At 29.0% G+C, this 25,548-nt stretch overlaps 2 protein-coding genes and 1 non-coding gene across 6 annotated transcripts; all 3 read right to left on the bottom strand.

The window, feature by feature from the left end:
- Window positions 1-1,415: 1,415 nt before the first annotated feature.
- Window positions 1,416-8,207, bottom strand: LOC145190834 (uncharacterized). 4 transcript variants are annotated; one of them, XM_080067737.2, is made up of 8 exons: window positions 6,508-8,207; window positions 5,709-5,775; window positions 4,880-4,912; window positions 3,596-3,622; window positions 3,058-3,120; window positions 2,884-2,960; window positions 2,677-2,746; window positions 1,417-2,342 (listed from the first exon to the last, which is right to left on the bottom strand). In XM_080067737.2, the coding sequence occupies exons 1-8, from the start codon at window positions 6,958-6,960 to the stop codon at window positions 1,951-1,953; spliced, it is 1,182 nt and encodes a 393-aa protein (XP_079923863.2). In that variant the 5' UTR covers window positions 6,961-8,207; the 3' UTR covers window positions 1,417-1,950. The 4 variants fall into 4 exon arrangements, with proteins under 4 accessions (XP_079923866.2, XP_079923863.2, XP_089923318.1 ...); XM_090067191.1 differs by having other exon boundaries at window positions 1,418-2,342; window positions 3,067-3,120; XM_080067740.2 differs by lacking the exon at window positions 3,596-3,622 and having other exon boundaries at window positions 1,416-2,342.
- Window positions 8,208-10,563: 2,356 nt separating this feature from the next.
- Window positions 10,564-23,171, bottom strand: LOC145191349 (serine protease 33-like). The gene is made up of 6 exons (XM_090067188.1): window positions 22,920-23,171; window positions 14,854-14,982; window positions 13,269-13,451; window positions 11,492-11,680; window positions 10,990-11,307; window positions 10,564-10,828 (listed from the first exon to the last, which is right to left on the bottom strand). Exons 1-6 carry the CDS (start codon window positions 22,963-22,965, stop codon window positions 10,584-10,586), a joined length of 1,110 nt encoding a protein of 369 aa, XP_089923314.1. The 5' UTR covers window positions 22,966-23,171; the 3' UTR covers window positions 10,564-10,583.
- Trnam-cau (transfer RNA methionine (anticodon CAU)) lies at window positions 18,632-18,703 on the bottom strand. Its single transcript has one exon. It is a non-coding gene; the product is annotated as a tRNA-Met (tRNA).
- Window positions 23,172-25,548: the final 2,377 nt, after the last annotated feature.

Genomic DNA, 25,548 nt, shown 5'->3' with positions numbered 1-25,548 from the left:
CGTAAATTTTTTTTTTCTCTTTCGTTTTCCTCCTTTAGACGACATCTTTAATTTGTTTAACACACAACATTTGTTAAAGAACTTTTCTGTTGTTTTTGTTTTTTTTTTTAAGATAAAACTCTTGATGAAGCGTATATTGACCAGCACAAACTGAGGAGTGAATAACAACACTGAAGGACTGCTTTTGAAGTTCTCAGTTTGTTCATCAGCTCTTCCGATATTGATGGCAACAACTATTTTCTTATCACTGGAGTCAGTGTATGAAGTTTTTTGTGTAAGCTTTTACTTCTATTTATTTAAGTTCTTTATCATCTACCAATGTAGTTTATACAGGAAAAACAAGACCAGTTCTTTTTTGTCGACTTTATTCGATTCTTTCATATTCACAACAGAATATAAGTACAGAATCTCTTGTAAAACAAGTGTAACAATTGTTGATAGGGAATTCTATTTAATAGTAGGGCTTATTCAAAACAAAATTGAGCCCTTTTTAAAGCATATAAATTTAAAAAAGTCAACAGATCAATCGTACATAGTATTTTTAAAAAATCGGTAAAAACCTGTCCCCTCCACCCCACATGCTTGGTGTGCCAAATATTAAAATTAAAAATTCTTCGCAAAAAGTTTTGTTCTTCACAGCTTTTGGAAAAAAATCACTTTTACGAAGAAAAACTGAGAAGCGAGAGCAAACAGTTTAAGAACAACTTTTGTGACCTTTCAGGAGTTCAATTATCTAAATAATTTTTGTCCTGCTAAAAAAAAAAAATCTTTGTCCTGCAGCTTAAAACACGACCTTTACTCTTTAAAAGCCGCTTTGACAGATTTTTCTTGTTGAAATTGTTTTTTACTTATCCTCCCAGTTTTAGATTTATTAAAATCTTAAGACTTCTTAAAAGATAAAAATCTAAAAACAATGTCGCGATACGTTCAGCGAATTTTTTTTCTGTAAAAAGCTGAGAAAGCTTCAAAATTTTTAATAATTTTTGCAAATTTTTTTCGCATTTTAATCTTGATCAATTAATTGTAAAATTAAGTAGATAAAAAGGAAACAAGCGTTAAATTTAGCGTTTCTTTAACCTCCTTTAATCTTAATTGCAAAAACTCTAAAAGAAACCCATTTAAAAATAGAATAGTAAATTTAAAGACATTTTCGTAAATGAAAATTTTTGACAGCTTTTAACATCGGGTTAACGTCGGGTTTGGCGAGCAACGCAAAATAAAAATAAATTGCACCGAGAATAAATAACTCTGACAAGAAATACTTGATAGTTCAAAATAATATTAGTAAAAAAAAATAACTTCAAAATAACGGTTCAAAATAAACTTTTAATTTTACCTTCCATTACCCTATTCGAAAAGTGAAATATTTTTTTAAGCGAAACATCAGATTTTTTCGCAAGAAAAAGATTGAGGTAGCAAAGAAAAAATACCCAGAAAAAATTAGATACTTAAAATATAATATATATATATATAATATTATAATACATACATTATGTATACATAATATAGATATATATGTATTATGTATATATATATAACATAATATACGCATATTATGTATATATATATTATATAATACAGATAAATTATATAATATATATACGTATACAAAATGTCAGAGAGTATATAAAAAAAACAATTTAATTTACAAAATGTAGAAATATATTGTAAAAAAAATACTAGAAAAAAAGCTGCTTGGAATTGTGAAAGACAAAAGGCATTAAAAATATATATTGACATATAAAAAAAAGATATTTAAAATATAAAAATAAATAAAAGATTTTCACTGTTGTGCTTTGTGTATTACTTCCAAAGGTCCGGTCGATGTTTCTAGTTAACATAGTTCCGTATAAAGACCATAGCGGCGCTCGCTTTGAAATTACACGTCACGAGGTCGTTACGACCTGAATTGAAAAATCACCAAAAAATCGTACTTTTGATTTTTTTTACTTATATTTTGAAGGCACCAAAATGGGTTGCTGATTCATCATAAGCAACAAAACCTAGATGCTCTTCTGAAACACCGACAGCTAATATATCGTCTTTCATAAGCCTAAACAATCCACTTGCATGCGTGGTGTAAAAACCCTGGTCGTTTTGAGTATGCACTGGTTTAGTGGCATAGCCTCTTAAAATGACAAATTTACTGTTTTTACGGAATAAATAAACGTAATGAATAAGCACTGGATCCATTTTTTTGTCATCTGCTTGAAAAAATACCTGAGAATATACATAGTAAAATCCATGCTCTGGAACAGTTAATTTTCCACCGTTTATTGTAAAATTACCAGCCAATAAACCAAAGCTAGTGTCACTTGTTCTGCCTAAAGCTTTCAGAATACCTAGCAAAAAAGAAAAAAAGAAAAAAAAAAAAAATCAATTTCAATAATATAACTAACATCTTATTTAATGTTCACCTTTAACAGACACAGGTCAACAAACAAGTTGCTCTGATAAAAAGCTAAAAGTAACCTTTTCAATTTTTATGTAAAATGCTGAAATTTTTTTATTGTTTACAAGTAAACATTACATCATATGTTGAATGGTGAGTGAACAAAACATGCTACTTTTGCAGAACACTATGGGGTTACATGACAACTGCATTTTTTTTTAGCATGAAGTGTAATTTTTCAACTGAATAAAGCATCGGACAAACGTGATCTTTATCTTAAGTACCTTTAGGTTCAGAAATCAATTGGGCTCCAACTTGATGCCCAGTTATATGGGCAACAGGGCGGTTATTCATCTAAAATTGATCAAAATGAGTTTTATCAGAAGTTCATTGTAAATTTATAGATTAACTATAAACATTTTTTATAAAATACTTTACAGATGTTACTTTAGATTTGTTTTTATAAAAGTACTTAAAAAAGATGAACGTACAGACATAACTGGTCCAGGTAAACCTGGAGGTCCAGGACTTCCAGCAGGTCCTAAATCTCCAGGTGGTCCAGGTTTACCTAAAAACACAAGTAACTTATTCTTTAATGGCTAATAAATCTAATAAAAATAAGATCAATAAAAGAAAAAAAAAAAAGAAAAAGAAAACCAAGATACCTGTATTACCTTTGTAGCCTCTTGCACCAGGTTCTCCAGGTATACCAGGTAATCCCCTTTCTCCTATAAAGTTAAACCTATTATGAGAATTTTTTATTTTCCTATAAAATTCAGTTTGCCAGGTTATTTTATTTTACTTAAATCACAATAAACTTTATTGCTTCAATACAATTCGATATTTGAACAGTTAATTAAGATTTCACTTCTCAACTGTTGTGCAGGAAGAACTTTTGATATACTTTTATAGTTATATGAGAAGTATAAACATAAATAAAAGAAGTATAAACATAAATATAGAATGATTTTCATGAACACGCACTTTTTATTACTCAGTACTAAACATAAAATACTTTTTCTAGTTAAAAGTTTTTACTTATTATGAACATAAAAATTCCACATAAGCAGAATATAAGCAAATATTAGTAATGTTACCAAAGACATCGATTTAAAAGAAATTGTTTAAAATAAGAGATTAAATAAGATCCAATTTAACAAATAACATACACAGGATCAGTTGATTAATAATTAAGGTTAGTACCTGTTCTCCCTCGTTTCCCTCTAATTCCTACAACAGAGATTAGTAATTAGTTTGGCAATTATCAGTGAGCGAAAAGAGGATAATTCGAAATTTTAACACATGATGCATTTGAAATATTAACACATGATGCATTTGAAACATTAAAAAAAAAAGTGTAAAATGAATGGTGAAGCTTACACAAATGTTCATGCATTTCAAAGAAAAAAACATTTCAAAAAAACTTGGCAAAGAAATTCTTTTTACTAAACTTTACCTATTATTCTTATTACTAAAAGTACCTATTTATAAGATATTTACAAGATATTTACAAGATATTGAATCAGTTCCATTACTAAAAAGTGAAATTATCATCAAAGTGAGAACCACTTTAATAGTAATTTCAGTTTATTGATTAAAATATAATTAATAATAGTTTTAATAATTCATTTTGGAAAAAGATTAACAGAAAGAATCTTCATCTTTAAATGTTTTTTAATAATCTTTTAATTTAGTTTTTATTCTGTATCATAGAAAATTTTGAAACAAATACAGGAAAACTAATTATAAAGTTTGAACATAAAATATAATTGTTGTTAAAAAGATTGTTAAGATTTTAGAATGCCAAAATTGAGTATTTTTCTATTGTTTCCTGTACACCTATGCTTAAGGAAAGATTGAGAAACACGAGTTAGAAATACATCAAAACACAATCAAACATTTAGGAATAGAGATTTAATGGTGTCCTCAATCAGTAACTTAATTTAAAACTAATGCATTAAAAAAAGCATGCTTTTATAAAGGTATATAAAGTTTATTAAATTATTTAATCCAAGCGGACTATTGAACTAAAAATCTGTATTCTTATATTGAAAAACTCTAGCTTTTAACGGACTAACTTTTTTTTTATATGGTTAAATTGAATTATGTTTACAAAGATTTAGATGAAAATTGCTTTATAATCTTATTTAAAATATTACAATTATATACAAAGAGGATAAGTAGTTCTTGTTTTGAGTGGTTAAATAAATAAATAAATAAATAAAAGCACATTTGATTATTCATTTTGCATATTATTCTTGCAGCAGTTTTTAAGTAGCTAGCACACAATTATCAAAAAATAATTTTGAAAAACAAGGAGAACCTTTTTTACAGAAGTTTAACTAAAAATTACTAAAAATTACTAAATATTTTTACAAGAAAATAAAAAAAACTAATGACTGTGAAACACAAAAGTTTTTATAAAATCCTTATATTAACAAAATCTAATTTTTGTAATCATAAAGCTTAATAAAAATAATTTCAAACCTCTTCCAGGTGGACCCATAGGACCAGGAGGACCTAATAATAAACATCGCAAACAAAGTCAAAAACAGAGAATTCTTTTTTGTTGTTAATGTTGTTTTTAAAAGATATTTATGATTATTTTTATTTATTGTTAATATCTTGTATTGTTTGTTGTTAAGTAGTCAACTTATTTCTATTAGGAGCTAAAAAAAAGAAATAATCAATGTAAATGAGAAGAGCTAAGGTACAACTTTAATAAATTTTACTTAAGATTATAATATAAATTTGTTAGTGTTAATACTTGCAGCATTTAATTAAAATGTTTGAAAAGATTTCATGATAAAATACATGTAAGTATATATAAATAAATATAAATATAGCAAAAGCTTTAAAAAATTGAAATTACAAAATACAAAAAGCAAATAAATATGATTGTCATGTTTATTTGTGTATATTCAATAATATCTTTTAATATAGAAAAAAAATATTGAAAGAAAAAAGAAAAAGAAAAAAAGAAAGAAAAAAAAAATGAAAGTAAAAAAATCTAAAGAAAAACCTTTTTGAGTAAAAAGTTATTTAAGAGCTAAAAGAACACCAAATATGAAACTTATCAAGGGAACTACAAAAAAAAAAAAAAAAAAAAGCAAGGAACGTTTTAAATAATAAAACTTTTAGCTTACAGAATAGTTAAATTGTTTTCATTAAATTTATTTTATTAAAGAAAAAATATATATACATATTTTAAGTATATAAATATATGCTTAAATATATTTTGTACACGAAAATATTTGCATTATAAAATAATGCTTTGTCCTTTTTTTAAAAAAACAATTTTGAAAAAGAAACTCACCTATACATGTGCAGTTTGTGCTATTGAGTATAAACCTTGTGATATCCTGCTCAGGTCGAGGTGTTTTCTGAACAAATGCAAAATAAATACAAATAGATAACAAAGTTCAAAACAGAATCTAGTTTTAAATGATATTTTTCCATCACAGATAATTCCTAAACTTTCTACTCAAAACAATTGAATATCTTGAAATTTTATTTCTCTAATTTATTTAAGTTCTTATGCAGAACTAGGAATCAAAATAAATTTAGAGAGCAAATACATTTAACTAATTGGCTAATACCTTATCTTAAAAAAAAAAAAAAATTTTATGACAGTTATCTTCTATGCTTTAAAAAATGCAAATCACTTAAAATAAGTTATCCCATAATCTTTCGAACATGTTGTCAAGCTAGAGAAAAAACCTCTTTCATATAAAATCCAATTTCATACTTCTTTTATAAATAACCTATAAATTAATATTTATTAAAAAAGATCATAAATGGATTTAAAAAGCTATTTTTTATTGGGTTATTTATTTTCATGCAAATAAATTTATACATATTATACACATAAACATTAAAATTTCAAATACTAATTTGATGTTTTCATGTTTTTTAGAATTAAGCTTTAAAATAAACATAACAAACACTTACATATGCCTACATCATTCAAAATGTGCCTCAATCATTCTAAATTTCTGAATATTTTTTTTGATATTTTCTTTAGATTTTTGCTCAAATTGCTTTTAAAATAAATATACACATGTTAGATAGTATATACACAGCCAACACAAAGCTCATTTTAAACTATGACTTACTTCCACTATATCTTCCTCATCTAATATCTCCAAGACTTTTAAAGGTTCATTTGTTAATACCTTTGTTTTTGTTTCAACACTTCTGGTAGAAGCTGTAGTAGTATTATGTCTTACTTCAGACTGCTCATTTTCTGTATTTGATTTATAATAAGATAAGGAGGGCGAATTATTTACAAAGTTAGTCCTTCTATTTGAAATTGAGCCCTCACCAACATTTGATTTTAGTCCTGATAAAATCACAAAAAGTATTACAAACAGTACAACGAAAATAACATTAAAAATCCCTTGAACTATCAGTAATGAGTTACTACGTTTACATTTTTCACAACATTCAGTTATAACGACTTCCGTCGTCCTTGTCGTCGTCGTCGTTTGTATTTTTCCAGGTGTTTTATATGAATGTTCTTGAAGAATGTCTCCTTCACACTTATTTGCTCGTGTAAAAAAAACCATCGTTTAGCTAGCTGCAGTGGTTTAACAAAGGTTATAGGTATACGGCAACAAAAATATCAACAATTAGTTAAAAACTCAGTAAAAACAAGCACTTCGCAATAATTATGAACCAAAATTTTATACATCTTCAGTATTCTTTGCTTAAAAATCTCGTGTAAAAAATCGATGTACTTTTTATTATCATCACGAAACTGCTATCACAAATTGTATTATCAAACCGCCATGAATTAATAACTAAAGTTTTCAGTTGTAGATTTAATTGACGGTCGAAGCGGCCCGGCGTAGTTGACAATTAAATTCGAACAACAATAGAAAGTTGCTATTTATGATCCAATGAAACAGCGATTTGATTGTTTTTATGAATAAGTTTATTCTATTTAGTGTATATGTATGTATATTTTCATCACAATTCATGCGTCACGAACTGTCAATCAGTGATGTTTTTAAAGGAAAAACCGTAGACGATATTGACCAATTATTTGATCAGCTTAGTGTGAGTTAACACACAAGTTCCAAAACATATCAACGTTTCGAAGAAATTTTTTTGTTTTTTTTTGGCCTTTATATAAATTAGGAATTTGGCTCAAAAGTAATCAAGCTGATTTATTTTAAAGTTCCTATATCTTGAGAAAATGTTTTCATATAAATCGTTTTTCTTTTAAAAACATGACAAAAATTTAATTCGATGCTACATTAGGAGAAGTGGCAACGCATCAGGTTTCATTTCTCCAAATTTAAAATTAAATAAATCATCCATAAAAAATGGAACTAATCACGGTTGTAAAGACGCAACAACAAAATAAAGAACATAAAATGAGGAATCATACGATATAGTTAAACGATATAAGTCAGGTGATCCTGGAATCTCTTAACATCAAACAGAGTTGTATTTTTAATTACAATAAAGTGAGACAAAAGATTATAAAATCGATATAATTGATCAAAAAATCTTTTTTTTAAATAAAGATTAAGAGGTGTTGTGACGTTTAAAACTTTAGCAAAAACAAGGAACTTTTTACTCTCCCAAGACCTCTGAACTTAAGGCGAACCAACCAACAGCTAAACACTAAACGGATTTTATCAAAATAAATTAACTTGCTATTATCGCGAGGATTATTACGAAATAATCTGATTGAAGATCGTTCATCGTGAAATGAGCACGTGTTAATTGGAACAAGGATTTTAAGAAGAGTAGAATAGCTTTTTTTTTTGGAATGATTTTGAAAATATGAAAAAAAAAAAAAAAAAAAAAATATGGAATAAAATTTCGATGCTCAAGTAGTTTTTTACACACAAGTTATTTCATCTAAAAAGGTCACTTTTTCTGATCTGCGGAAATGGAAGGGGCTACAACGGAAATGAAAGGAAGAAAATGATTCACAATAAAATGCATCTCTGTTTTTTTCTTTCGCATAAAACAAATGTTAAATGAAAATCTGATGATGAATGACGGAGAAAACGAATCAAAAATAAAAGTGTTTTTAGCTTTAAAAAAGACGAGAAAGACGAAAACCACTCTTAAATAATCAGAAAAAAGTTAAAATTTCTTTTTTTAATCTTTTTACAACAACATTTTATAAACTTCTTATAGCAGTCGACCTGAAGCGGAAAAATACGATAACACGAAAAACAACGATAGGTATCGTCCACAAAATTAACACAATAGTTTTTTAATTGGATTTGTATTCTAAAGACAATGAAGCAATTTGCTAAGCATTTTCTTGGCCACTCCATGAGGAACACATCAGGAGACTATTTAAGAAGAACTAATTTGGTTTCAGCAGAACATTTGTTTACGATAATTCTTTTAAACCGCACTATAAACTACAATTTAAGTTTAAACTCAAACAGCAAGGACTCGATTATTACAACTTTTTTTTAGATTATTACTTTATATGATCAATCCTACGTATTTAATGCAGCTATTTTAGGATCGTTTTCGTTTAAGCTAAAACGTAATAGCACGTCGTAATAAAGTAATAAATTTTATCATTTTTGTTAAGCAATGTAAGGTTTTATTTATTTGGCTATGGATTTTGTTTTTATACTGTCATTAGGCCCAGTTTACTTAAGAAACGGAATCTCTTGACTTTGTATCAGAGAAAATTTTGAAAAGGAATGGGAGTTTAGCACAACCTTTTTCTAGCAAAAGTATTTACTTTTTAGACAAAGGTTACTTCTCTATGTTATTTAAAATTTGCTTAAATTTGATATTTTAAGGACTTTTTTTTATGGAGCAGTAGTTTGAAGATCATGCCAGTTTATGTTGGTCAATATTTTACAAAAATGACCTTAAAAATGTTTTTACCAACTTTTATTTCTGTTACTCTCTGAAAAGATCCTAACACAGACCAAAGATACTTATTATACAAACTAAACGTATTGCTAAAAGTCTTGAGACAGCAAAGGCTCAGATTACATTACACAAATTTAGTTTTAAGGAAAACTTTTTATCGCTCGCTATACTTGGTGATTTTACAAATTTTAAATGACTTGATATTGCAATAAAACGTGTTTAGAAAGGGTTGGGGGTAGGGGGTAGGGGAATGGAGGGTTATGGTCCCTCTCCCGCGATATGTAATCAACTAAATTTATATTTATATTATTGCAATTATTGTCAAACAAAATAAAAGTTTGACTTTCAGTTTTTCAGTTATTAGTTATAATTAATTATAATTAATTTAAATCGCCATTACTTTTTCACTTGTCCAGCGGTATGGTATTAAACCACTGGACTAGTGGTGTGATATTAATCACACCGCACACAGCGGTGTGTATTTAATCATGCCGCTGGGTAAGTGAAAGATTTAAATCTTTTTTTCAGAAAAATGGATCAAAAAATATTCAGAGTTGCCGTGGTGCGACCTAACAAATTCCTATGCTTTAAGAAAGTCCTTATTTAAGAAATGACAAATTTCGTATACATAAAATAAACATTTAGAGAAAAAAGTTTAGTTATTTTGTTTAACTAGATATCTAGTTAAAACAACAAAGCTATTTTCAGCAAATGTTTCTTTCACACCACGGAATAGTAAAAAAAAATTGTTTTTGATTATTTTCGCTTTGAGAAACACCCACTCGCATTATGGTTTATTATTTATTACGCTGTGATTGCCAAATCAAAGAAAGGTATTGGTGACGAATAGCGAGTTATTACACCGAAAGTAATCGATTGCAGAAATGTTCAGTTTTATAAATACCCATCACCAGAGTTTTTTTGGTATTAAAATATTTTGCATCGTTCTGTTTTATTGGCAGAGAAAGGGAGCTATCAATAAAAGTTAATCGCTATTCACAATCTGACGCAAGCGTTATTTTGCTTAAAGAATTTGTGAGGCGTTACATGGATTAGGAGACTGAATCAAGTTATTTTCAGCTCAATATATTTTCTTATACCGGTTCTAAAAAAATTGGATCGTATCAGTTCAATTGTTCAACCGAGCATTACCCTCGGCGATATGCGGCTTTCCATAAAAAAAGCATTTTAATTATGAAGTAAACTCATGGAAAACAGAAAAAATTGAAACAGTCCAAATTAAGAAAAAGTTTAAGCACATTTACGATTGCTACAAATCTTCTGTGAAAATATTAAATCCGCTTCGAAAAAATAAGTCTTTTTTTTTTCAAGATGTCACGCTTTTACCTATTACTAAAAATAAGAAATAAAATACAATCCCTATATGATTCAATTCATTCGCCCCAGATGAAGAGCATTCTGCGTCATAAGGAGCAGGAGTGTTGTATTCTTCATTAACAATTGTTTTAATAATCCAGTCCTCAAAAGAGACTATATTAGTGTACAAACTGTAAGCATTGGGGCCTCCACATTTGTAGCCACTAGAAATGATTCCTCTTTCATACCACAACCCTGGTGAAAAATGGCAAACATGAATGTAGTCCATTGCAGTGTACAAACGAAATACGCAAAAACAGTCTGATTTTTTATGTATTTTAAAATAAAATCTATGATAACTGGGTTTTACAACTTTCACCAGCTAAAGAAAGAAAAAGTGTCAACAGTATCCTTACCATTTTTTTTGCAAGCTAACGATCCGCCACTGTCAAAGTTACATGGGCTGATGCTACCATTTGGAAAGCCTGCGCATATATTATGAAATGACATTACTTTATTTTCAAATGAGTCATTTGCATTGCATACGTTAAGCGGAACGGTTGGTATTTTTGCGTGTCTTAATTCTTCTGATTTTTTGCCAGCAAATTCAGTAAAGCCCCAACCAATTATATAACAATCTGATTTCTCAGGAAATGGATTCAAAACATCTGGTAAACATATTGAATTGACATTGCTTTGCGACAAGTCTAATTCCTCCGCAAGTTCAATTATAGCTATTTAGAACAAATTTTAAAAAATTACTAACTCTTAACCCTCATATTGTCACCACTACAATAACAAATAATATGGTCATAACTAATAATTTTTTTAAAATAACATCACCAATCATTTTACAATCGCCCATTATCCTTAAAATTTATAATCAATATTTTTACTGCAACGAGTTAGAGTTCTTACCAATATCTGCGTCAACAACAACAAACCCTTTATTTTCGCTCCAACTCAGTTCCTTTACATAGTAATCAGGGTGATAGGCAATTCGTTTGATTGGTAATAATTTACTAGAAGCATCAGGTGTGTGTTTGTTTGAACCGACGAGAACTGCGAAACATTGAGTTGCATTTGAGGCTTTCAGATATTTTTCATCTGAACAAAAAAATTACAAACTATTTATTTCTAAAATGTTTACAAATAATTTCATTAAAAAAGATTTGAACAAAAAAATTGCGCCAAAAGGTCAAGGGGGATCTTACAGAGCAAGAATATATCTCTGTGATCCATCTTTTTATCATCTCGGTTCCAAGACGAGATCTTGTACGACATCGAGAAAAAAAGAGATTTTTTTTTATCTTATTGTGCAAAAAAAAAAAAAACAAGCAATTTTCAGCTTTATTTTTCTATTTCTTTTAAATGCTAAATTAGCAAATCAACTTTGCTTTTAAAATGTAACTTAAAAGCACTCAAAACAAGTAGTTGCATTGGCCAATCGCTCTCGTCTCTTGCCTGCAAACGAGAAACTTTGTCCGCTTCGAATCGATATTCTCCTCACACGTTTCAGTGCTTCGTCGAGTTTGAAGAGTTTTTGCGATTTGGTTACTTTGAATAATTATTGGTTAAAGTTCTCCGCAGTAAGGATCATTAGCATTAATAACTTTTGCATTCTATCTCATTATCAATGAACTGTTCCTAGATGTCGAGGGCAGTTTGAAATCAAGTTGAGGTAGTATTCAAACTTTATTATGAGTTCTTGATGATCTCAAAGAGTTTTTGAAATACTCACTGCTGGGTCATTCTCGTACTCGTCAGAGTTACCGTGGTGTGACCTAACAAAGTCCTATGCTTTAAGAAATTTCGTATATATAAAAGAAAAATTTGCGGAAAATAACTTTGTTGCTCTTGGAATGTTACTCATTGGGAGCAACGACCCTAACAGTATTAGCAACCCTGTTTTTGCGACCCTAACAGTATTAGCAACCCTGACAGTATTTGCAACCCTGACAGTATTAGGCTGTAATATGGTTGTAGAAAAATCATTTGCCTGGCGAAACGTAAAAATCTGTTTTGTGTTGAAATCTGTTCGTATTAAGAGCTTGTTCATTAGCCACATCCTAAAAAAGATCGTATTCCACAGTGAAGCTATTCTTTTTTCAAAGCTTTGCAGCGCTTGAGAAGATTTACAAAGCTTGTCGTTTTATGCTCCTTTCTCAACACTTTCCACACTCAGTGCTACCAAAATTTAAACGCAAAAAGGATTTTCGTGAGAAAATGAGAAAGTCAACTTGAAACTTCTATAATGTTGAAAACCAAAAAATTTCTCAAAAATCAATAAAAAACCTTAAAAATTCAAAAATCTTTTTTTAACTTTAAAAACTTCTTCTTCAAATCTGGTTTTTGAATTTTTTTTTCTCTGATCTCGTTTTGCCGAAATTAAGATTTCAAGACTCATAAAAATGGATCGAGATATACGAGCTGGAGAAAAGTCAGTTGAAGGCTACAAAGGGAAAAACCACAGGGAAATGGGATAAATGTCCCCTTTCCCAAGTTTTCGTATTTAAGTTTTTTTTTCATCATGTGCTATCTTCTGACAACTAGTAAACGAAAAACGTTTAAAAATAACGAATGCTCCATTTTTCTCAAAAGTAGAAAAAAAGTGGCCCATTGTTGGTCTTTCCCTGTAGTCTTCAGTTGTAATACAAAGAAAATAATAAAAATCAAAAGACTCAAAACCACTCACCTACACAGTGTGCGGCTGTTATAATAAAATGCTGGGAAATTATAGAAGCACCACATAAATGCTCTCCCAGGTACTGAATGCTAACATGCCACGGCCATTGTCCTTCTTCACTTTGGCTGCCACTAATTATTCTTCTAAACCGTTTTTCCTGAGAGTTTATTCCGCAATTAAGTTGACTTGAAACTTCAAAAAAAAATAAATAATAATAAAATGAGAGATTATATTGAACAGTAAAATTTTTTGGATTGGAATTTCCAACCAAAAAGAATTTTGTCCTTGACTTTAAAATATGCTAAATTTTTGCTACTTTAAATAAAAGATAGCAATGCGTAAAATATTGCATCAATAGTCAGTTGTAGAAAGAAAGAAAAAAAATAATAACATAAGGAAACCAAACAGCATTTTTCAAACATTATTTTTCAAACACCATTTTTTCTTCAGATACAAAATGCAAGATTTTTCACGGACATCTTCAAAAAATAAAATTAACTAGCTGCTTTTTCTTATTTTAAAATAAAATGTTTTTTTTTAACGTTTTTAATACCGAAAGTTTTAACGCATATTGATGAAACATTCCAAATGCACTAAATACTCCCAAGACCCCTCCATAATCAAAGAGATCTACCTCTCTCTATATGTATCTTCTATGACAAATCAATCTTTTTCAATTTTTTTTTCATTATCTTCATTATATTTTTTATTTTTATCGGAATGTTCCATTCATTAAAATTTGCACATCGGCAAAAAATGACCTTTAATCCGATGACTTAACAAACCATTTTGTGATTTCTCTCTCCGCATCAGCAGAAATGAAACCTAAAGTCATGAGAATCCATGCAAGAGTTTTCATTGCAACATTCCGCAATTTTTCTATTTGCAACTGCTGAACTTCCTAACTATAAAACCATAATCAAAAAAAGGACCCAAGTTTCGCACCCCCTCCTCCCTTTTTTTTTCTCAATGCAGATTATGAAAGATCGTCGTTTAAAATGAAGAAAATTGGTCTCCATTTTTTTTTTAATTTTTTTTTTATATATAAAGTTGATAAAATTATTGATAAATAACAACACTTATGGTTTATGGAGCAGTACGTTATAAGATTTGTTCATAGAAAATCTGTTTAGGAGGCAATTTTCAGGATTTTTTTTTTTTTTATACTTCGATTCAGAACATTTGTTGAATTTATTTTTAGCCCTTCATTGCAGCTATATTTTTGAAAATAAATTTTTTTTGTTTGAAAAAAAAAAAAAAAACAACAATTTTTTGCTAAACAATACATACGGCAAAATTTTCAACAGTGGACTTTATTTAGAGCTTTTGGGGTTTGGGTTTTGTGTTAAAAAAAATTGCAATAACTACAGGAAAATCTTTTCATCTTTAAGCGATGAAAAAAACTAGACCGTTTACGGTCTTTCATGGAAGTGGTTTTTGATTTGTGGAAGTGGTTTTTGATTTGTTAAACTTATGTTTAATGTTTAATGGAACCTAAACTTTTGTGTTTCCTCATGTTAAAGTAATTAGCATCATAAAACACCGGATAAGATGAGTCACATTTTTAAGCCAAGAACAAAAATTTAAAAATTACCCGGTGTTTTGCAAAGTTCTTCACAGTTGAGACGAGCTTCTGAATAACTACAAACATTTGGTATGAATGTTGCGACCTCATTGCACAATTCAGCTTTGGTTAGAGGTATTTCAGACGATGCGCAGAACCCTACAAATAATTATTAGGATATCGCATTTATACAAAAAATAAAACCAAGTAGAAATTGGTTGTATATATCTTTAAAATAGTTGCAAATATGTTTTTTCCGAAATGTTCAGAAGCCGAAAATATTTTAAAACAAAAACTTTTTTCTTGAGTTAAAAAACGAAACAAAAAAGTAAAATATCACTTTGATTTTGGCTGATCATTATTGCAAGTAATACAAAAAATCTTAGAATGTTTTATTCTACCTCCTGAAGAATCGAACCTGAATTGTAAATTATCAATACGAAATTTTAAAAAATTTATTTCATGAAAATCTGGGGTTATCTGATTTTGTGTGGAGCTATCCGAGCGTTCATCAAATTATCCAAAAGTCATTTAAAAAGTCATTTATTTTTGAATTTTTTTCCCATTCAATAATCGTCCCATTCATTAAGATCTCCCCAACGACATGTAGGGGAGAACCTTAATGAATGGGACGATTATTGAATGGGACAAACTAAGATTCTTATAGAAGCAATGATGTAAGGATATTCAAATTCCTGTAACAAAGAGTGATAGAAACAAGAATTCAACTGACCGACTCATCCATCCTATTGCGCTATGACCGTAATAGTATTGGATGTTTTTGTGTTTTCGAATGTAAAAAGTAATTTTTAAAAGTATTTTTGTTTTTCTGATTTTGCAGCAATTTTTGAAGTTATGGAAAATAAAATTCCATCCTTAAATAGATAGCAGTCTCTAGTACTACAGTATATAAAACATTCAAGCTTAAATAATGGTGTTTTTGGTATGACTAATCATTTTTGGATAAAGTGATGCGCATATTGAATGGGACAAAATACTACTAATTGAATGAATTTAATAAGGTATTATTTACAGCTCAGCAGAGGGATGCTGCAGTCCCTTACTTTTATCCCCATGGGTAATGGGTATTATTTACACACTTTCATACTGCAATATTTTACTTAAATAAAAATAACTAAATATAATATTCTAAAATGAGAAAGTTCTACTTTGATTGAAATTTAATTAGAGTTAAAATGTTTAAAGTTAAAAATATTTTTTGTGCGGTCTTTATATATGTATCTATATATTTAACTACATTTACAATTAATAAACTAATTTGAAAAATGATTGAATTAAACACGTTCATTTTTAATTCTTTAATGTTTGTCCCATTCAATGAGACATACTTAATGAATGGGACAAATGTCATGCTCCAATAAAACTCTGTTTTTACCAATAGCCAAATGCAAATCCAATTTTTTTGTTTTACTATATCATTGAGCAAGAGTCGTTGGTTGTCAAACATATTTAAATATATATATTAAACAATTTTATCTACGTTTAAAAAGCATTATGCTAAAACTGTCCCATTCAATGAGGTTTTCCCCTATTTCCGAAAACGTACATACATCTGAATTGTTCAATTTTATGACCTCTATTGAATATACGAGCTTCTAAAAAACATGCGGCAAGTATCGAAATTCTTTATAAGTTAACTTGAAAACCCTTTAAGTAAAATAGATAAGTTTTCACTGTGAACCAGAGAGACCGAAAGGTTTTTACGTTGTATCACTCGATCTAAACCTTTATTATTAGTTTAGTATTAATTTATATTAATCGTTAAAAATATTTTTGAATTTAAAATCTAAAAATAAATAAAAATTTGGTTAATGTGTTAAAAATCACTTTGAAAGAAACCACTTAATAATCAATTTGAAATTGTGGAAAATTAAAATCCTAAGGTCAAAGCTAAAAAAAAAAAACGAAAAAAAAAAGAGGGTCTCGCTTCAAATAATACAATAACTTTTAAAAACACTTATCTAAGAATTATGTATTATAAAATTAGTTTTAAAACAAATCAAAAAAATTTTCCGTTTGGAGCAAGCCGCGTTTGGAGCTTTATTTCTACACAGCAAAAACAGCATTAATCAAGCATATATTCGGAACCAATCACAGCATAGAAGCTGCTGTGATTGGTTCCGATTATATGCTTGATTAATGCTGTTTTTGCTGTGTAGAAATAAAAGATTGGAAACCAGCAATTGCGTGCAAACGTATAAAGCCGCTGCCACTCTCATGTATCCATTTGAGCAACGGAGGAAATTCTTATTCATCTAGATTTTTTGCATTTTGCTGATTATATTATAAGCAGGTGCTGATTATATAGTCTTTTGACATTGAGTTCCAAGCACGGGTGATTGATGATTTTAGAGACTTGACCACTGATCTCAATAATAACTGGATAGCGCAACTCCGAGCAAAACTTCTAATTTTTTGACTCCAAAATCGCCATATTGGAAAGCCCCAAAAATTTAAATCCCGTAAGCATTAAGTTCTGTTTTTCGGCTTATCGCTTTAAATACACATATCAGATTTCAGCGTTCTGGGGCTTTCCAATATGGCGATTTTGACATCAATTTTGATATTAGAGATGCGCTATCCAGTTATTATCGAGGTCAGTGGACTTGACACTTGACTAAGCCTTTCTGCAACCCTTATTCTCAACTACGCTCTACACACTGTAGTCAAGGGGATTCAGGTCAGGGCGCGATGGTCGCCAAAAGTGTTTAGGCCATATTGTCCTGAAGATACTGAAGATATTATGCTGAAGATATTGTTGAGTTTTTCTGGACACATAATGTTTTAGTAAGCTGATATACCCATCAGAGGTAACTTTTTCTTTCTCTTCGATGTAGATTGGTAGACATTTCTCTCCATTAGAAGCGATGATTCCTAGTATCATGACAGACTAAGAGTGCTTGGTGTGACACGCAGGTAGTGTTCTGTCACCCTTTTTGTTTCCTGAGCTTTTAAGTGGGCAAATCAAAGAAAAAACAAAAATTTACGATTCTTTTTTAAAATAAATTGTGAATAAATAAATAGGAAATTAAATTTGCATTTATTTTGACATTTTCGAATAAATGAGATATTTCTTTTTCTACTATGTTTTTACTTTTACAATTTTACTGATTCCGGTTTTATGTCATAAATTTGCTCGAAAAAATAGTGAGGTACAAAATTGTGCCGATTTTAATTTGTTTAAACCACCATAACATTGAAATTTATATCACTTTATTATCAAATGCTTTTTTCTTTTTTCTTTATTTTCTGTTTTCTTCATATGTGAATATCAACTAAGCATGGGAATTTCGGCCTTCGAAATCGACGAAATTAAACGAAATTCGTGTTTCAATTTCGGATCGAAATTGAGAACGAAATTTCGATTTTTTGGATTGTTTAATTTCGCGAAAAAATTTCGTATAATTTCGGGTCATTGAAAGTAACGAAATTGACACGAAATTAAACATAAGTTTTAATTTCGAAATTCGTGAATTTGTAATGTTTAAAAATTTCGTCTTTCGAAATTCAATATAAATTTCGATACGAAATTGAAACACGAATTTCGTTTAATTTCGTCGATTTCGAAGGCCGAAATTCCCATGCTTAATATCAACGTCATAATTATTTTAAAAATCCCGGATATTTAAAGAGCGATTATGATTTTATTTTTTCCGTAAAAGAAAACTTTAACTTTTTTTGCTTTCGGTTCTTAACACTGTAACTTCAAATATTTGAAGCCACTTAGAGCCATTGATTATGTTGTTTAAAAAATCTAAAACTAAAACAAATGGAAAAATATTACATGTAGCAGAGGGTAGTTTCGATCTACCGACCTCTGGGTTATGGGCCCAGCACGCTTCCTCTGCGCCACTCTGCTGAAACAATTAGGTAGATATTTTAATATTTATACATTAAATCTTTTAATAAAATGAAAATATATATTTATAAAATATATTTATATAATTTTAATAAGTTTACAATTAAGTTCGTCAAAGTTAACTTTTATAATTTTATTTTTAAAAGTTTTTAAGAGTGAAAAGGATAAACATTTGTAACTTGATGTAACGAAAAAATCGACATAACGAACATTTCATTGCAATCGACTTAACTCTATTTTCCTACTAATCGACTAAAAATCGATTAAGTCGGGTAATCATCCTAACCTCCTTTTTTTCTATCTTTTCACTTGATTTAACTTTATCAATCTTGAATTTTTGTTATCATTCTGACCAATTAGTAAAAAGATATCTTTATAAGTAGTTTATCTTGTTAAGATAAATTATTTATAAAGATTGAGCCATATGTAAGAATATTATTCATAGCGGTTTTTTTAACTCAACCAAAAAATCTGAACATTGAACCCAATTTGCTGTATCACCAGAGCTCTGCGTTACGACCGTCCGATTCCGGCTCGTACCGACTTTTTTGTCGGAATTTCGACACCTACTCGTAACAAACTTGGAAAATTGACTTCCATTCCGAGTCAAGTCGTAACATTTGAATTTCCCGTGTTATGAATCGTAAGCTATCGTAATTTTGCGTAATCTACCTTGGTTCAAGGTTTCAACTAAAATTTTTGCGTGATGATGAAATTTATGAGTTGATGTTGAATCTTGGATATCCTAATCTAGTTTTAGTAAATTGAATAAATGAATTATATTATGACTTAAACTGCAATAAATCATTTTTAAGCTCTGACTAAAAGCTTTGTCTTGTTTTATTACGAACTATTACGTTAGATTACGGTTCATACCGACTTAATTCCGACTTTGTCGTAACATTAGGTTAGATTACGGTTCGACTTCGACATTAGGTCGTAACATTAGGTATGATTACGTTCCGATCCGACAAAGTCGGATTTTTTTAGGCTAACGCAGAGTTCTATGTATCACATAAACTTAACTCACAGCTTACTGTATATACCCCCGTGTTTCCTTTTTCTCCCAATAAAAGTCAGTTGATACTTTTTAAAACAAAATGTGAAGTAAATTTCATTTTTTTATTCTCTTGTTATGGTAGAAAGAAAATGTTAACTAGTAGTTTTCATAAAAGTCATTTTATTTCGAAGAAAAATCATAGTGATTTCATGATTTTAAAGAAGTGTTGGAAAATGGTTGGTTTATTTAAACATATTGATGAGCTATCTGCTCAGCAAGTTGTGTTGAGTTAAGTAATGAAAATTTACAATCCGGAAGATCAATGTTCAATTAACAAATTAAAACAAGACGTGCCTATTCGGTGGAATTAGACCTTTTTAATGTTGCAGTCAGTTTTTAATCTTAGCATTATAATCAAGCCAGAGAACAAAGATGATGAATAATTGTTACTAAGAAGCTGGGAACTGGAATTCATTGGCGAGCTGATTGGTTTATCTGAGCCAATACATGATTTTACAAAAACTTTGAGCGGATCACAGTATACCACTTGTTTAATTATCTTCCCAGCCGTTTATAAAATTATTTGATTATTTTGCACACCTTAAGAGTAAATCAAATAACTGTGCAACAAATGAATCTATCAAACTCAATTATAACTTTAATCGAAGATGTGAAGATTTTCTCGAAATTGAAAAATTGTACGCAGCTACATGTTTAGAACCTCGATTTCGTGCTTTTAAAATTTTTATTAAACCAAAAACAGCGAAAATGGCTTGTATAAAAAAAAGAAAAAAAAGAAAAAAGCCAATCCTTTAGTTGTTCGATTAAACCATGAATTGTAGCTCCCACCAACATGTCTTCAGCTGTCTAGCTAAGTGCCATCATTTACTCAAAGAATCCATTAGAGAAAAGAAAAGTATTGTTATGCAATGAACCAGTGTCATCAGATGATTGGTCATCAGTAGACGACAAAACCATCAATTTAAGTATGAATATAAAAAGTATCGAATGATCGGAAAATGTCCCCCCTTGCCTTTTATAAAAATAATTAATGCCAATTTCCTGTTTTGTCAAAGATAGCAAAGAAGTATTTTTGTATAACTGCTTCATCAACGCCTTCGGAAGAGTTATTTTTAAGTGCTGCCGAAATTATAACAGAACGGCGAAATAGGCAAACCAGATTTAGCTGAACAATGTGTCTTGTCAAACCAAGACATAAAATGCCCATCTGCTTTTTTCTTTAGTAATTGTAATATCCGTGTTATTCAATTTTAATTTATCTAATATATTAGGTGAGTTAAAATCAAACAAAAAATATACACGCTCTTGTTACAATAACAGCATGTATTATTATAACAATATTACATACTACCTAGTTTTTTTTTTTTTTACTCTCTAAAACTTCTATTTATTTCATAACATCTAAAAAATAAATTGTCAAATAAAATTATACCATATGATTGTAATAAAATACATATTCAAATATTTTGACTAAATCGTCTTTTTGCCGACTTAGTCTTAGTCTTTGCCGACTTTTGGTCGACTTTGAAAAATAGATTAATCGATTTTATCGACAATCGAATTATTTCAAAGTCCGTAACAACAAATATTACTTCGCGCCCCTCTTTATTGAAAATCGATCTGACGTAATCTTGGTATTTAAATAGTGCGTTCTTCCGTAAGCCGTCATTTTTGCAATCACTAGGTAATTTATCAGAGGAGCAATATTTATTATGTTTTGTTTTTTAAGTTTAAAAGAAACCCAAAAAAACATATCCCTAATCTATAATAACATAATCTCATAATCCTAATCTAAAGCGCTCCCTTAATCTCTTACCTAGTGTTCCTTGTCATTACTTTTTTTTTTTTTTTTTTATTTATTTAAAGCATTCTTTTTTATGATTTATGTATTGTAACCATAGAGATTTGTAAAACTTAGAGTATGGTTTTTATTTTAAACACTAACTCAAATAAATAGCTACAGCACCTTCTTAAAAGATATGTTTTATTTTTAGTGAAACGAGGTATTCAAAAAACATTCGAAAGAATATAATTTTTTAGAAAGATTTTATGTCATTATTTATTGTAGTTTATTTGTTGACTACAAAAAGAAAACTTTTATAAAACTAATATTCACTAAAATTTACAATTATTGTAATGAAACTTCAAAGCTGAAATTTTAAAGTAATGCAAATATCTTCTTGAATGATTCCATAATACCAAAATCAATTGGTTTCATAAACATTTAAATCTTTAAAGCAGATTACAAAACTTCAAAGTTGAAGTTTTAAATATTCAAAAATGGGATTATCTCTTTTCGGTCACGTGCTAAATCAAGTAACTGTTTTTTGTCATATTTATTTTCTAAGTTAACAATCAAAATTTAGTGGATTATGGTTAAACAGTGCTCCATTAAGTTTTTATTACAACCAAGGTTATATAATCTTGGTTATTTTATCCAGATTATCAGTATATATTAAACTAATCTTTATCGTGTCTCTATGGTAACAATGAAGACGTTTTCTTTCAGAAATGTGACCTTTACTAATATTATTATGGTTTTCTCCCTCGAAACAGCGCACTCGAATTAACAATTTAAATACAGCAGAAACGCATGGATTAAAACAACGCAAACATAGTTTGCAACAATCTTCTGTTCATAACCAAGTTCTAATCTTTCAACTTGTGTTCTTAGAAAATCTCTTGTAAAGTTCTAATCTTTTGGCTTATTGCTACAGAAGTGAAACGTTTTTGTTATTTCTCGATTTCATAAAGAGGATTTGTCATAAGATTAAGTAAATGCTCATCTTTTACGAATCCTTTTACGGAATCTATTTTAAAAAAATACTCAAAAACTTCCGTTCTAGTTTTTACAAATTTAAATGACGTCCTATTGGTATAGACTTTTATGTTATTTATAGCCATTTTGATATTTAGCTATCATATACGCCTTTGCAATATACATATATTTAAAGCTTCGACAGCTACAGATTGTGGGGGTTCCTTTTTTATACAAGTTAAAATTTAGTAAGAATATTATATCATTACCACCATTATTAAAAGAAAAAGAGAGAGTTGTAAAAATTTTCTCTGGGTAGGAGTGTCAAAATAAATCTGACTCCCAAATAGCTTTGTAACACTCAAATTATCTGAATGAGGCTTATCAAAGCGCAATAGAAAAATAAAATATGCTTTTGTAACAATATGTTTACTTACGTATCGCTGATAAAAGAAATACCAAACAAAGAACCCTCCACATCATCTGTGTCCTATTTGTAGCGGTTCACTTCTCTTTAGATAAGTGGTTAAGATTTTTTCTTCTGCATTTGCAATCTCTCGGTAAATTTACACTTGTGTACAACTAAAATATTTACGATATATATTTATACACATGTATATAAATATGCAGTATAAAACTTAACTTGGGATAAATTGATAAGATTTTAATACAAATCTGTTTTGTACACTAAAGCAAATACATCATTACAACACTAAAAAGCTTCTCAAATAATAAAAAACATTTTTAGGTCTGGGAACAATAAAATAATTCTACACAATAAATATTTGCGTCTCTCTGAACCTAAAAAGTTCCTCCATAACACGTAGTTGCATCCGTGTCTAATCAAAGCATTCTAAGTAACATATAGTACTTACTCTGAGACAATTTCAAAAAAAAATTTTTTTTAAAGAACGATTCATCGATATTTTATTTGTTTAAATACAGTAAATGGGCAAATTATGCATTTTGAATTACAGGAAGTGATAGGTGGTTGCATCCTTCACCTTGACTGAGTCTTTTAAAGTTAGAGGAGTCCCAAGATGTGTCTGAAAATAACGTTTTACTAATATTTGACCACACCCTTCGTTTAAATGATTAATATCCTAATGCATTTCTGCGTGTTTTTTGAAACATATAACTGTTGCATTAACTTTAATGAAGAGAAAATTTTTATTTTAAAGTTTAAAATAAAAGACTTTATATACAGAAGAGTAAAGTGAACACAACTGAAAACTATAGTTAAAATAAAGCGAAGCCCTGCTATTAAGAGAAATGGTTCCATGTTTAATATTTTACGCTTTTAGATGTCACTTAAGGAAATTCTTTTCTTATCCAAAATAAAAAAGGAAATAAAAAAATCGCTATAAATAAGATAAAAGGGGAGCGTTTTTGTATCATTATACGTCAGCTCTATGTTCATGAATAAAAATTATAAATATTGCTCGATTTTTATTTTTGACAATATTCAGGCGATGATTATTAATATCTAGATAGTAACGAAATTAATATAAAAATTTGTTTTTAATTGTTTATCTTAATTTTTTTTTTTTTTAGCATATTTAACACTAAAGAATTTTTTTAAGTCGCTATTTTTTGAATTCTTTGCGTTCATGAAAAGCCAATAAATATTTACGTAGAAATGAGAAGTTTTATTTGCGTTGGGATTATAAACCTCCTCGATTTCAAACAATTATTATTTAGTTTTCTATATTATGTCATGACGATGGGTACGGAAGCACCAAACACAGGTAGTCTTAAAAATTCTTACATAGATCATCAATTTTTAGAGATAATCGAGTCAAACAGTATAAAACTGTTAACATTTCTTGCTTTTTAAATTCATCGGACAACAAAAGCATGCCGCTTTGTTATTAGGTAACTCAGACAGGTGCGATATATACTCAGACAATCTACCTCTATCCACAACTTTTCAATTTTTTTTTCAAAAACCATTATATTTTAAGTTTAAATTGTATTTGAAAACAGTTATATAAAAAATTACTGTTATTCCAACGCTAGCTGAAGATTATCTGTACGCAACCTGTCCGATAAACTATCCGAAGAAAATGAAAAGCAATTAAAAGATTTCTATAGGATAAACCAACGAGCCTCTTCCGGTGGATTAAACTTTTTTCATTACCAAGTAAAACATGTCCTTAAGTAGTTTTTTTTTTATTAATCCACTTGCAGCATAAATTGTAAAGACAGGTGCTAAATACAAAGTTCGGTAACAAAACCTTTGACAACAAGTTGCTTTTAAGATGTAATAAACATAACTGCCACAAACATAAGTTAAGCTCCCAAAGTTTACAAAAAATCCAAATGCAAAGATGATCTACGGAGAGTTTTTATCATTAAAACAAGATAATAGAAAAACAGCAGTCGAAACAAAAAAATGAGTAATTTTATAGAAAGTTAATCAGAAGTTTGGTTTTTGCATTTTAATTAAAGATTTATGAGAATGTTTACTGTTTAAGGTACTGGAGTTTTCAAATAAAATCGTGTGAGAAACGCTGACGTTCAAGTAAAGCGTTTAAACAAGATCACGCCTATCTATTCATCTGAACTTTTTTTCATCTGAATTTTTTTTTCATCTGAACTTTTTTTGATTGTTTCTCCCGAATAATTAATTTGTATAAAAAGTCGTTTTTATAACATTTGACGAGTTTACAAGTGTGCATGCAGAGGCGTCTTAAGCCATTCGCAGTCTCTAGCCACTTTAAAGCTCAACTATTTAAACATTTTGACCAATTATTAACCTATTTACCCTTATATTTTTCTTTTTTCAGGTTTAATTCAATCTGAAACTCAGATTTTTATTCTCTCCTTAAGTTTTAGGTTCTTAAAACTGAAAATAAAAAAAAAAAAAAAAAAAAAAAAAAAAAAAAAATTAAAAAAAAGCATTATTTGTTGTTGTAATTTTCCCCTCCCCTTCCCTTCCCTCTCCTCCCAACAACATCAACAATTAACAGAAGATAGTGCATTGTAAGTGTTTTCCTAGATTTGTTTTTATTGAAGGATTTTATTCAAATCTGCTCAAAATTTATCTAATCACTATTTGTAATT

This window comes from Hydra viridissima, unplaced genomic scaffold (assembly GCF_058129835.1).
Source record: "Hydra viridissima isolate aposymbiotic clone 2 unplaced genomic scaffold, HvirCarnegie_v1 scaffold_11, whole genome shotgun sequence".
Lineage (NCBI taxonomy): Eukaryota > Metazoa > Cnidaria > Hydrozoa > Anthoathecata > Hydridae > Hydra > Hydra viridissima.
This window is presented reverse-complemented; position numbering and strand designations above follow the sequence as displayed.